The sequence below is a fragment of the Pristiophorus japonicus genome, chromosome 10, assembly GCF_044704955.1.
Source record: "Pristiophorus japonicus isolate sPriJap1 chromosome 10, sPriJap1.hap1, whole genome shotgun sequence".
Classification (NCBI taxonomy): Eukaryota; Metazoa; Chordata; class Chondrichthyes; family Pristiophoridae; genus Pristiophorus; species Pristiophorus japonicus.
The window spans coordinates 91530899-91544305 of NC_091986.1; the positions used below are offsets into that span (position 1 = coordinate 91530899).

General features: G+C 46.1%; 1 protein-coding gene across 1 annotated transcript in view; it reads left to right on the top strand.

Moving 5' to 3' along the window:
* Positions 1-256: 256 nt before the first annotated feature.
* LOC139274765 (collagenase 3-like) overlaps positions 257-13407 on the top strand; it is a 66891-nt gene continuing 53740 nt past the window's right edge. Inside the window, exons 1-3 of the mRNA XM_070891452.1 lie at positions 257-373; positions 511-749; positions 836-984. Of these exons, the coding sequence (XP_070747553.1) occupies positions 257-373; positions 511-749; positions 836-984 (505 nt within the window). The remainder of the gene's footprint in view (positions 374-510; positions 750-835; positions 985-13407) is intronic.

Below are 13407 nucleotides of genomic sequence, written 5' to 3' on the forward strand. Positions count from 1 at the left end.
TATATGTAGGATTATCTGCCAGAGGGAACATACCTACATTTAAGAGTAAATGAATGTCAGTCTGGGCAAGTACTTTTTAATGAGTTATATATCCATTTATTCTTACATCATTTCCCTCCCAATTAAAATGCAACCTATTGGTGTAAACTTTCTTTAGCAAGAAATGAATCATCAAGATATTAATTAAATAATTAACTGCCGAAAGATTTCCAGTCCCATCAAGAAATAATTTAGTTCATAGAGATTGACTGTGAAGATGAATTGCCTTTGTTTTTCATTTTCTTTTATTTTAGTGAATATTGCTTTTTCTTTGCCTGTCTCTCTTCATAGTGAAGCTAAGGAAATAACTCAAAGTGACTTGTACGATGCACAGGTTTGATATATTTAACTATCATTTTCAACATTGTTGAGAGGTTGATAACTTGATATTGTGATGATTTTGCCTTTTATAACAATTACAGAATGTGTTTATGAAATAGATTTGGTTTACTCTTTCATTCTTTCAAACAGAAATATATTAAACAGTTCTATACCTTAGGAGATGGCTCTGCAGGTCTCATAGAAAGTAAGGATTCCCTATCAAGAAAGATTAAAGAGGTACAACAATTCTATGGACTGCAGGTAACCGGGAAACTGGACCCTGAAACTGTGGAAACAATGGAAATGCCTCGATGTGGATTTCCTGATCTTGCTCAATATAGACTTTATCCAGGAAAACCTCAATGGAAGAAAGCAATCGTCACTTACAGGTGAATAATTCAAACGGTGTATTTGTTACTATTTTAATTTAAAAACATAAGTACAATGACATAAACCATATTTTTCCTTTCTAAAGAGTAATGAACTATGTACCTCAACTAAGCTACTTTGAGACAGACTATGCCATATGGAAGGCTGTGAATATTTGGCAAAAAGCAATCCCGGTGAATTTGGTCAGAGTTCACAATATTGGAGCTGATATCATGATTTCATTTGAAGGACGTGGTATGTTACTGTTTTTGAACTTATTGCTCATTAGCAAGGAAATATCTTACCTAATAGGTTTCTATTTTATTCATTTTCTTCAAAATTCACTTCACAGTGACAGACTGTTTAGTAGAACATATATGGTTTATGATTTAAATCTATTTGAAATTTAGATTGTGATAATTTAATAGTAGATGTTAATAATATAACAATTGACAGTGTGTACCCATATTCAGTGTTTGTCACGCTCACTTGAGTTGAATTTGAGTAAGTTGTGTCTTTAGAGAGAACTGGCAGCATTTACGAGAACAACAATGCTATTGGAAAGGCTAACTATAGACTCATTGGTGGCTCACCTTATATGATTGGAACAATTCCCCAAGCATAGTGCAGTATTTTCAAGGATCATTGTGATGATCTTGTTGGAAGAAATGGTAACTTTAGGAAAAAAACTCAGCTACCACAGGGAGATTTTCAATAATTAACTGACAATGGCAGTTTCTTAAAGAAGCATAGTCACTTCTGAAAAGTTGTTATGCTACCTTTGGGCCACTGTTTTGATGCTTTTACCGCATTTTTTCCAATTGCAATGACACCATTCACTTTGACATCACTTAATGACTAGAATGTTACCGTGTTGTTTGTAATATAACTGACAAAAATAATTTGCAGCTTCTTTAACCTATTTCCCTTCCTCAAATGATCATCTCTAAGGACATTTAAGCACCCTCATGAGTAATGATGACACCCTTTGAGGAGATGAGAGCAATCTTTGGCTCTGAGCATGTCAATAGTTGATAGACTTGAATGGCCCTGGTACTGTCAGAGGCTGCAAGTGACCTTTTGAAAATCACAGGCACAAAGTGATATTATACCATGTCATAAATCAATTCTGAAATTGAAATTGCCGTACAGTAGCATAATTTTTTGATATTTTCTAATTTTAGTTTCTTATAAGTGTCAGCTGTGGCTCAGTGGATAGCACACTTGCCTCTGAGTCAGAAGGTTGTGGGTTCAAGTCCCACTCCAGGAACTTGAGCACATAAATCTAGGCTGACACTCCAGTGCTGTACTATCGGAGGTGTTGACTTTCAGATGAGACATTAAATCAAGGCCCTGTCTGCCCTCTCAGGTGGACATAAAAGATCCCATGGCACTATTCCGAGGAAGAGTAGGGGTGTTATCCCAGGTATCCTACCCAATATTTATCCCTCAATCAACATCACTAAAACAGATTATCTGGTCATTATCATATTGCTGTTTGTGGGAGTTTGCTGTGTGTAACTTGGCTGCCGTGTTTCCCACATTACAACAGTGACTACACTTCAAAAAGTACTTCATTGGCTGTAAAGCACTTTGAGACATCCGGTGGTCATGAAAGGCACTATATAAATGCAAGTCTTTCTTTCTTTCAATAATAATAATAAAAACCTCAGGGTAGAGTTTCCGCTGGGTTGCGCTTTCACCCGAAATCGGCCAAACCTGCGTAAAAGATAACGGAATTTCAAGCTCAAGTTGCATTCAGTGCAACTCACGTTTCAGCGATCTTTTACATGGGTTTAAAAAAGATTGTGCTGGATGCTGGCCCCGCCCACAAAACTGGCCAAACCTCCAGCTCAGTTTAATGAGCAATTGTGCATATTTGTAGCCCTTCAAGAAGTTTCTTCATAACATAGCTGCTCTTTTAGGTACAAAGGCACATTTGAAAAAAAAAATTAACTGTTAAAGAATATTTAATTTTTAAAGAAATTTGCTAGGGTATACGTATGAAACTGTGGTTCTGTGTGGATTTGAATGTTATTTTCAGTAATTAACATTTTTTTGTGTGAAACCCAATTTCAGCTGTATTAATAAAAATGAACTAGACTACCACTCTTAAATACATCAAGGGATTTTTTTTAATTTGTTCCGGGGATGTGGTATCACTGGCAAGGCCAGTATTTATTGCCTATCCCTAATTGTCCTTTAGAAGGTGGTGGTGAGCCTCCTTCTTGAAGTGCTGCAGTCCTTGTGGTGAACGTACTCCCATAGTGCTTTTAGGGAGGGAGTTCCAGGATTTTGACCCAGTGACGATGAAGGAACGGTGATATATTTCCAATTTAGGATGGTGTGTGACTTGAAGAGGAAATTACAGGTGATGGTGTTCCCATGTACCTGCTGCCCATGTCCTTCTAGGTGGTAGAGGTCACGGCTTTTGGAGGTGCTGTCGAAGAAGCCTTGGCGAGTTGCTGCAGTGCATCTTGTAAATAGTACACACTGCAGCCACGGTGCGCGGTGGTGGAGGGAGTGAATGTTTAAGGTGGTGGATGGGCTGCCAATCAAGTGGGCTGCTTTGTCTTGGATGGTGTCAAGCTTCTTGTGTTGTTGGAGCTGCACGCATCCAGGCAAGTGGAGAGTATTCCATCACACTCCTGACTTGTGCCTTGTAGATGGTGGAAAGGCTTTGGGGATCAGGAAGTGAGACACTCATTGCAGAATACTCAACCTCTGACCTGCTCTTGTAGCCACAATATTTATGTGTCTGGTCCAGTTAAGTTTCTGGTCAATGGCAACCCCCAGGATGTGGATGGTGGGAGAATTCAGCGATGGTAAGGCTGTTCAATGTCAAGGGGCTGTGGTTAGACTCTTGCTTGTTGCTCGTTATTGCCTGGCACTTGTGTGGTGCCAATGTTACTTGCCACTTTTCAGCCCAAGCCTGAATGTCATCCAGGTCTTGCTGCATTCTGCTACATTATCTGAGGAATTGCGAAAGGATCTGAACACTGTGCAATCAGTGAACATCCCCACTTCTGACCTTTTGATGGAGGGAAGTTCATCTACGAAGCAACAGAAGATAGTTGAGCCTGGGACACTGGCCTGAGAAACTCTTGCAGCGATGTCCTGGGGCTGAGATGATTGACCTTCAACAACTACAACCATCTTCCTTTGTGCTAGGCATGACTCCAACCAGTGGAGAGTTTTCCACCTGATTCCCATTGACTTCAATTTTACTAGGGCTCCTTGATGCCACACTCGGTCAAATGCTGTCTTGATGCCAAGGCCTTTCTGACCGGGGGCAGGCGGATGGGCTGACCCATCCGAAATTGCACCGGCCGCGCGAACCCTTACCGCCCAGCGGCAACCCCTTTCTGCCCCACGAGCAAAATTGCCCCACAGGAGCGGAGCCACCGTCACGTTGTGTCCCCGACATGCTTTTCCCGGTGGGAAGCTGCTAGTGGCTGGGGAGGGTGCACCACCTCGGCCGACTCTTAGGTGAGCCTGACAATGGTGGCCACGGGTTCACCCTCTTGGGTGCAGGCCACTGTCCTGACCGAAGCCCTCCCCTGGTAGCCCAGTGGGCATCACTACAATGGCTGCAGATCTCGCAGTGGTCCTCCCCTTTAACTGAAGGGAAGGGACTTTTCTACGCGTCAGCGCGATGCGGTATGTCCGCGCGGCACTGCCCGCCTTCCGCCCCACTCCCAATGCACTTCCGCCCCTCAGCTGCCCCAAACATCGCCCCGACAAATTAAAAAAGTTAAAGAGGCCAATTTCCCTCTATTCTCCACCCCATGGATTTGGGTGGAGAATATTCATTTAATTGAATTCGGAGGGCAATTTCAGCCCCAAGTGCCTTTAGCTTTGACTTTTTTCTATTTTTCCCTGATATCACTTTAGTCACCGATGCTGTATTACCTTTGTTGCTCTTTCTGGTCCTTCCTGACCAACTCTGCTTATTCTTACCAAAAACTCTGCTGTGTTCTAGAGCCTTGGCATTTCTCTTACTGCATTTGAATTTACCCTCTCCTGCAACTTCCCTCCCTCCTACATTCATTTATAGCCCTGTCTACTGCCCTAGTTATTCGATTCGCCAGGACACTGATTAAGTGGAGCCCGTCCCAATGGATCAGCTCTCTTTTTCCCAGTACTGGGGCTGTGCCCCATGAATGAAAACCTCTGCCTCCCAGACCATTCTTTAAGCCACGCATTTAGCCTTCTAATCTTCTTGTCCCTATGCTAATTTTCACATGGTTCAGGTAACAATCCAGAGATTATGTGAAATTCTGCACTTTAATTTAGACCGTAGCTCGTCAATCTCTCTCAGCAGAACTCATTCATAGTTCTATCTCTGTTGTCGGTTCCTATGTTCCCCTTCTCACTCCAATTTCTTCTCCAGCCATGAGGAGATATCCTTTACGCTGGCATCGGGCAGGCAGCGCAGCCTTTGGAATTCCTAGTCACGGCTGCAGAGAACAGTATCATCCCCCTGACTATACTGCCCACTACCACAACTACATTAATTTTCACTCCCCCCTTTTGAATGGCCTCTTGCACCATGGTGCCATGGTCAACTTGCTCATCCACCCTGCAAACTTTGCCCGCAACCACTCAGGCAGCAAGAACTTCATATCTGTTGGGTAAGGGAAAAGTCAAGGCTCCTACTGCATTGATGGGTCCCCTTACCTGCCTGAATGACAGTCACATCCTGCTGTCCCTGACCACTATCCAGACCTGTACCACTATCTAACCTCAGGGCTGTGACTGCTTCTGGATCAAGGTGTCCAGGTTACTCTCCCCCTCCCTGATGCCCTGCAATGTCTGCATCTCAGACTCCAGTTCAACACCTCGGAGCTGAAGTTCCTCAAGATGCAGGCACGTATTGCAGATGATCCGTGATTGAGATGGTTGCCACAAACTCCCACTTGCTGCAGTTGTGGCACACCACCTGCACTGCCATCCCTATATAACTGTGTTTTATTTATTTAATTAATTAAAGTTTAAATATTTAATTAACTTAGCTTATAGTTTAGCTTTTTAAACTAATCACTTGATCTTGTTTAAGTTATAGGTCGAGTAAATATTTCATCATCATCACAGGCAGTCCCTTGGGATCGAGGAAGACTTGCTTCCACTCTTAGCATGAGTTGTTAGGTGGCTGTACAGTCCAATATGAGAACCACAGTTTCTGTCACAGGTGGGATAGATAGCCGTTGAGGGAAAGGGTGGGCATGGAGCCTGGTTTGCCGCACGCTCCTTCCGCTGCCTGCGCCTGATTTCTGCGTGCTCTCGGCGACGATGCTCGAGGAGCTCAGTGCCCTCCCGAATGCACTTCCTCCACTTAGGGCGGTCTATGGCCAAGGACTCCCAGGTGTCAGTGGGGATGTCGCACTTTATCAGGGAGGCTTTGAGGGTGTCCTTGGAACGTTTCCTCTGCCCGCCTTGGCTTGTTTGCCGTGAACAAGTTCCGAGTAGAGCGCTTGCTTTGGGAGTCTCGTGTCTGGCATGCGAACTATGTGGCCTGCCCAGTGAAGCTGATCAAGTGTGGTCAGTGCTTCAATGCTGGGGATGTTGGCCTGGATGACGACGCCAATGTTTGTGCATCTGTCCTCCCAGGGGATTTGCAGGATCTTGGGAGACATCGCTGGTAATCGATCTTACAAAGGTCTTTGACACTGTCAACCGCGAGGGTCTATGGAGCGGCCTCCTCCATTTCGGATGCCAAAAAAGTACGTCACCATCCTCCACCTGCTCCATGATGACATGCAAGCCGTGATCCTTACCAACGGATCCATCACCCCAGACCCAATTCATGTCCGGACTGGGGTCAAGCAGGGCTGCGTCATCGCCCCAACCCTCTTCTCAATCTTCCTCGCTGCCATGCTCCATCTCACAGTTGATAAGCTCCCTGCTGGAGTGGAGCTAAACTACAGAACCAGTGGGAAGCTATTCAACCTTCGCCATCTCCAGGCCATGTCCAAGACCACTCCAACCTCTGTCATCGAGCTACAGTATGCGGATGACGCCTGCATTTGTGCACACACAGAGGCTGAACTCCAGGACATAATTGATGTATTTACCGAGGCGTATGAAAGCATGGGCCTTACGCTAAACATTAGTAAGACAAAAGTCCTACACCAGCCTGTCCTCACCGCACAGCACTGCCCCCCAAACATCAAGATTCATGGTGTGGTCCTGGACAACGTGGACCACTTCCCCAATCTTGGGAGCCTCCTATCAACAAGAGCAGGCATTGATGATGAGATTCAACACCGCCTCCAGTGCGCCAGTGCAGCCTTCGGCCGCCTGAGGAAGAGTGTTTGAAGACCAGTCCCTCAAAACTGCCACGAAGCTGATGGTCTACAGGACTGTAGTAATACCTGCCCTCCTGTATGGCTCAGAGACGTGGACCATGTACAGTAGACACCAAGTCGCCGGAGAAATACCACCAGTAAATATTTACCTGTAACACAAACCACTACATTGGAGGCAAAAGCAGCACCTCATTCCCCATCTGCACCGAATTCTCACTTTCTCCAAATTCTCAACTTTTATACTCTGTTTAAGACCACTCTGTGCAGACCACCCTTGCCTTGCTACTTCTTTTACTCTGACATCTTCGTTTCTCAAGATTTTAAGAGGGTCCTCTTCATGATGCTGAGAAGGCAGACATTTGGGTCGCATCAATCTCTTTCTCAGCTAGCATGAGCTGTCTTGTCCTTGAAAATATTGCAAAAAGTGAGAATTAGCTTTGTTTAACATAAGATGCAGCAAAACATGCGGGCCAACGTATATTTGATGTGTGGAGTCAGAAATGACATTTCATGTGAGGTTTTTACTGAGTGAATGTGTGTCAGGTTGTGAGTGAAGAAACACTTCCAGACAAGGGTTTGGGTGTAAAGGCCTCCTGATAAGCAATTCAAGCACTGCAACACAGTGAGGGGATGGTCACAGAAATGACAGACGTGCTTATAACATTGCATTCTTGTGAGATATGGCTATTTTCTTTCACCTTTCTAGACATGGAAAAGTCATTCAACTTTTTCTGCCATTGAATACTATACGTGAAGTGTTTAATTTGGTACTGCCTTGGCCAACTCCTTCCATTGCTGCTATCCTTAGGGGCCTGCATCACTATGTGGCAAACAAGACCTCCCTCCTTTGCTTTACTTTACTCTGAAGCAATTTAACAGCTAGTCTGAGCACTAGGTGGTTCCTGCCCTACATTAGCCTGCCAGACATGCCAGCAACCTTCCTAATGTGCTTACAAGCCATTTATTTAGATCCATTAAGATGCTGCCGGCATTAAATCCCACAATAGCATTCGAGTTCCTACCCACCCCAAAGGGAAAGCTCTGAATCACTAACATTCTGAATGCTTGGATTTCATGCCAAATCTGTTATTAGTTTGACCCCAAATCAATTGTGGAGACAACCCACCTGATATTGGGCGGGTGCAAATTGTGGTGTACCTTTGCTTGGGACTCCACCCGAATGGAAAATCTAAGCTATTTTGTCCCTTTTGCAGTTGGCTATTGCCACATTTCTAAAGGAACAGACCAATTGAAATCCTGAAGGGGATGAATTTCCAAGAGGCCTCTCTTACCATAATTTCGACAGATGTGCAGAAGCCTCGGAGAAACGGCACAAACTCCACTTAGGTTGTTTCTCCAGGCTTTCCATGGATCTTCTACTGAAATGATATTGGATTAGCAGGAGAGAATACCCAGGGAAATTTGCCCCCAAAGTGCATAAGTTGGGGCAGATTTAACTATTTGATTAAATATCTAATTTGACTCATTAAGGCCGAAATTCAGTAGCCCAATAAAGCTGGCGCACCTAGGATTTTTTTAATGTACATACCGCAGGGATCCATGATGTGGTCGGATGAGTGATTTTCAGGACTTTGAAATGTTTTCCCTTTGCAGTTGGAGTCACCACGCTCTCTCCCCTCCATTAAAGGGGAGAGCATCTGTCACTTTTCTATCTTCGGCCACTGGGCCACCAAGGAGGGTTTCTGCTGGGTCAGCGGCCTGGCACCCAAGAGGGGGTGTCAGACAGCCCATTGGCGGCCCAGCTGAACCTAGGGGCACTATTTTTCCAGCTGATCGGGATGTTGGGCAGAAAAAATGAATACATCGCGGCCGCGGCAGTGGGCCCTCCCCTTGAAGGGCCGCTGCGCTGCCCGGCCACACTGAGTGTGAAAAGGTGCACCGACACAGAAAGCTATTGGGGACACATCGCAGCGTGGCAACGAGTTTTTGACCTGAATTTCGGTTGGTGCATTTTTAAGGTAAAGGAAAGCGCCGGTGCGCATTCTGATGACTCGCTTGTGGCGGTTTTCAGCATTGGCCGATTTTGGGTCTAGGCCAAAATATCCCCGACTTGAATTTGGGTCGGGTCAGCCAATTGACCCCCTAGCTGCGGCCATGGGATTCCGGCGAATCGCCGTCGCAAACGACAGTATCGGGTCTCTCTGAGACCCTGAATTTTGGCCCCACTAATTCTTGCATTTGGCTTGAATTGGCTTTTGGTTCAGGAAGTAAGGAATTTTGTTTCTATTTCTGTACAAGTAAAAATACAGTCGTTCCAAAATGTGGTTGTCTTTATGGAGTTTTTAATCAATAGATGCTGTCATCTAAAATTGCAGTTTCAAAAGGCTGGCACAGTTGCTGAAATTTAAAATGCTGTCAGCAATTTCAGAAACGTATGCAATACAGTGCACAGCAGGGTTTTCTTTTAAATTACTTAATGGTATCAGCCAAAGGACTCACAATTGGATACAATGCAGACGAGGGTGCAACAATAAATCAAAAGTGGCAATTGGAACTGTTGTGTATGCAATACCTTGTAACCAGCATTCTATCGCCACCAGAGGGCGGATCTTTTGGAGTACCAAGGAATCCCAGCATCCCTTGGGAGCACTGCATATAAGCAGGCCTCCCATGCTGTGCTGGCACTCTGGAGTCAGAATAAAGAGACTAAGATCACACTTACTCAAGTCTACAGTACTCAGTCAAATTGCTTTATTTGAGACATAACAACTGGTGACGAGTAATAGATAACGAACCATCACGTGAAAATGCAGAGAACTGTTGGTATCCTGGAGAAATTCTCAGGAGGTGATGATTGGGAAGCCTTCGTGGAGTGACTCGACCAATATGTCATGGCCAATGAGCTGGAAGGGAATGTGAACACTGCCAAACGAAGGGGGATCCTTCTTACCGTCTGCGGGGCAACAACCTATAGCCTCATGAAGAATCTTCTTGCTTCGGTGAAACCAACAACCAAATCATATGAAGAACTGTGTACGCTGGTCTGGGAGTACCTGAACCCGAAGGAGAGCATTCTGATGGCAAGTTATTCATTTTACACATGTCAATGGTCTGAAGGCCAGGAAGTGGTGAGCTATGTTGCCGAACTAAGGCACCTTGCAGGACATTGCGAATTTGAAGGATTCCTGGAGCAAATGCTAAGAGACTTCTTTGTGCTTGGCATTGGCCATGAGGTTATCCTTTGCAAACTATTGACTATTGAAACATCGAACCTGAGCAAAGCCATAACGATAGCCCAGGCATTCATGTCCACCAGCGATAACACCAAACAAATTTTGCAGCATAAAGATGCATCGGCAAGTACTGTACACAAAGTAATGTCATTTTCAGGCAGGAATGTACTTGGCAGAGCATACACGCCTGCAGCTGCACGACCTCAGATGACCCAGAGTCCACCATCAAGCGTAAATGCGAGGCAATTAACACCTTCTTGGTGCTGCAGAGGTGATCATCGAGCCCATCAATGCCGCTTCAAACACTGCGTGCAAAGGCTGTGGAACAATGGGACACCTCCAGCGAATCTGCAGACGAGCTGCAAACCCTGCAAACCAGCACGTTGCAGAGGAAGATCGGCCCATGGTGGATCAAACTGAATTAGAGATTCGAACCGAGGAGGCAGAAGTGTACGGGGTACACAACTTCACGACGAAATGTCCACCGATCATGTTAAAAGTTGAATTGAACGGAATTCCAGTATCCATGGAATTGGACACGGGTGCCAGTCAGTCTATCGTGAGAAAAAAGGCCTTCGTGAGGCTGTGGTGCAACAAGGCGCAAAGGCCCAAGCTGAGCCCTATTCAAGCGGAGAACTTACACTAAAGAGCTGATCTCTGTAATTGGCAGTGCAGCAGTAAAAGTCTCCTATGATGGAGCGGTGCACGAACTACCACTATGAATTGTACCAGGAGATGGCCCCACACCATTCGGCAGAAGCTGGCTGGGAAAAATCCGCTGGAACTGGGACGACATCCGAGCGCTTTTGTCCATCGACGACGCCTCATGTGCACAGGTTTTGAGCAAGTTCCCGTCATTATTTGAGCCAGGCATTGGCAATTTCTCTGGGGCGAAGGTGCAGATCCACTTGGTTCCCGGTACACAACCACAAGGCACGTGCTGTGCCATACATGATGCGAGAGAAAGTGGAGATCGAGCTGGACAGGCTGCAATGAGAGGGCATCATCGCGCCGGTTGAGTTCAACGAGTGGACCAGTCCGATTGTTCCGGTTCTCGAGGACGATGGCACGGTCAGCATTTGTGAGGACTATAAAGTAACGATTAACCGTTTTCTGCTGCATGATCAGTACCCGCTACCCAAGGCAGATGACCTATTTGCGACGCTGGCAGGAGGGAAGACGTTCACCACGTTGGACCTGACCTCGGCCTACATGATGCCGGGGCTGGCGGAATCTTCGAAAGGCCTCACCTGCATCAACACACACACATGTCTGTTCACCTACAATAGATGCCCATTTGGAATTCGATCGGCCGCGGCTATTTTTCAAAGGAACATGGAATGTCTGCTAAAGTCGGTTCCGCGCACCATGGCATTCCAGGATGATATATTGATCACCGGTTGGGACACCATCGAACACTTGCAAAACCTGGAAGAGGTTCTAAGTCGGCTAGATCGTGTGGGACTCAGGTTGAAATGCTCGAATTGTTTTTTCCTGGCACCAGAGATCGAGTTCTTAGGGAAAAGAATCACAGCAGATGGCACCAGACCCACCGATGCCAAGACAGAGGCCATCAAGAATGCGCCGAGACCACAGAACGTGACGGAGCTGGGGTCGTTCCTGGGACTCCTCAATTATTTTAGTAATTTCCTACCCGGGTTAAGCACCTTGCTAGAACCCCTACACATGTTGCTACACAAGGGAGATGACTAGGTATAGGGGAAATCACCAGAGATTGCTTTTGAGAAAGCCAGAGATCTGTTATGTTCCAACAAACTGCATGTTCTGTGTGACCCATGTAAACGTTTAGTGCTAGCTTGCGATGCGTCTTCGTACGGGGTCGGGTGTGTGTTACAACAAGCAAACGAATCGGGAACATTGCAACCGGTCGCTTATGCATCCAGGAGTTTGTCCAAGGCCGAAAGGGCCTACAACATGATTGAAAAAGAAGCTCTGGCATGCGTTTACGGGCTGAAAAAATTGCACCAGTATCTGTTTGGGCTTAAGTTTGATTTAGAAATTGACCATAAGCTGCTCATATCGCTATTTGCAGAGAGCAAAGGTATTAATACGAATGCCTCTGCTCGCTTCCAAAGATGGGCACTCACGCTGTCTGCATATAACTATGTAATTTACCACAGGCCAGGCACAGAGAACATCGCTGATGCTCTCAGTTGGCTACCATTGCCCACCACCGGGGTGGAAATGGCACAGACTGCAGACTTGCTCTTGGTGATGGATGCATTTGAAAACGAAAAGTCACCCGTTACGGCCCACCAGATCAGGACCTGGACCAGACAGGATCCTTTACTGTCCCTTGTAAAAAAAACTGTGTCCTCCATGGGAGCTGGTCCAGCATCCCAACGGAGATGCATGAAGAGATTAAGCCGTTCCAGCAGCACAATGACGAAATGTCCATACGGGTGGGCTGTCTTTTGTGGGGTAATCGCGTGGTATTGCCTAAGAAAGGCAGGGAAATGTTCATACGCGACCTACACAGTACCCACCCAGGCATAGTATTGATGAAAGCTATAGCCAGATCCCATGTGTGGTGGCCTGGCATCGACTCAGATTTGGAATCTTGCGTGCGCCAATGCAACACTTGCTCTCAACTGAGCAATGCACCCAGGGAGGCACCGCTAAGTTTGTAGTCATGGCCCTCCAAACCGTGGTCTAGGATCCACGTTGATTTCGCTGGCCTGTTTCAAAATGTTTTTGGTTGTTGTGGATGCTTATTCAAAATGGATTGAGTATGTAATAATGTCTGTAGGCACGTCCACTGCCACCATTGAAAGCCTACAAGCCATGTTTGCCACACACGGCCTGTCTGATGTCCTTGTCAACGACAATGGGCTGTGCTTCACCAGCGCTGAATTCAAAGAATTCATGACCCGCAATGGGATCAAGGCCAGCTGCACAGCAGCCCAGCGAAGGCCCAACCAACTCACCTGCACCTGTGTTCATACCGAGACGATCGACTAGGGAGCGGAAAGCCCCAGATCGTCTCGCCATGTAAATAAATGTACTATTGACTTTGGGGGGGGAGTGATGTTATGTATGCAACACCTTGTAACCATTATTCTACCGCCACCAGAGGACGCATCTGTTGGAGTCCCAAGGGATCCCAGCATCCCTTGGGAGCACTGCATATAAGCAGTGCTGGCACTCTGGAGTCA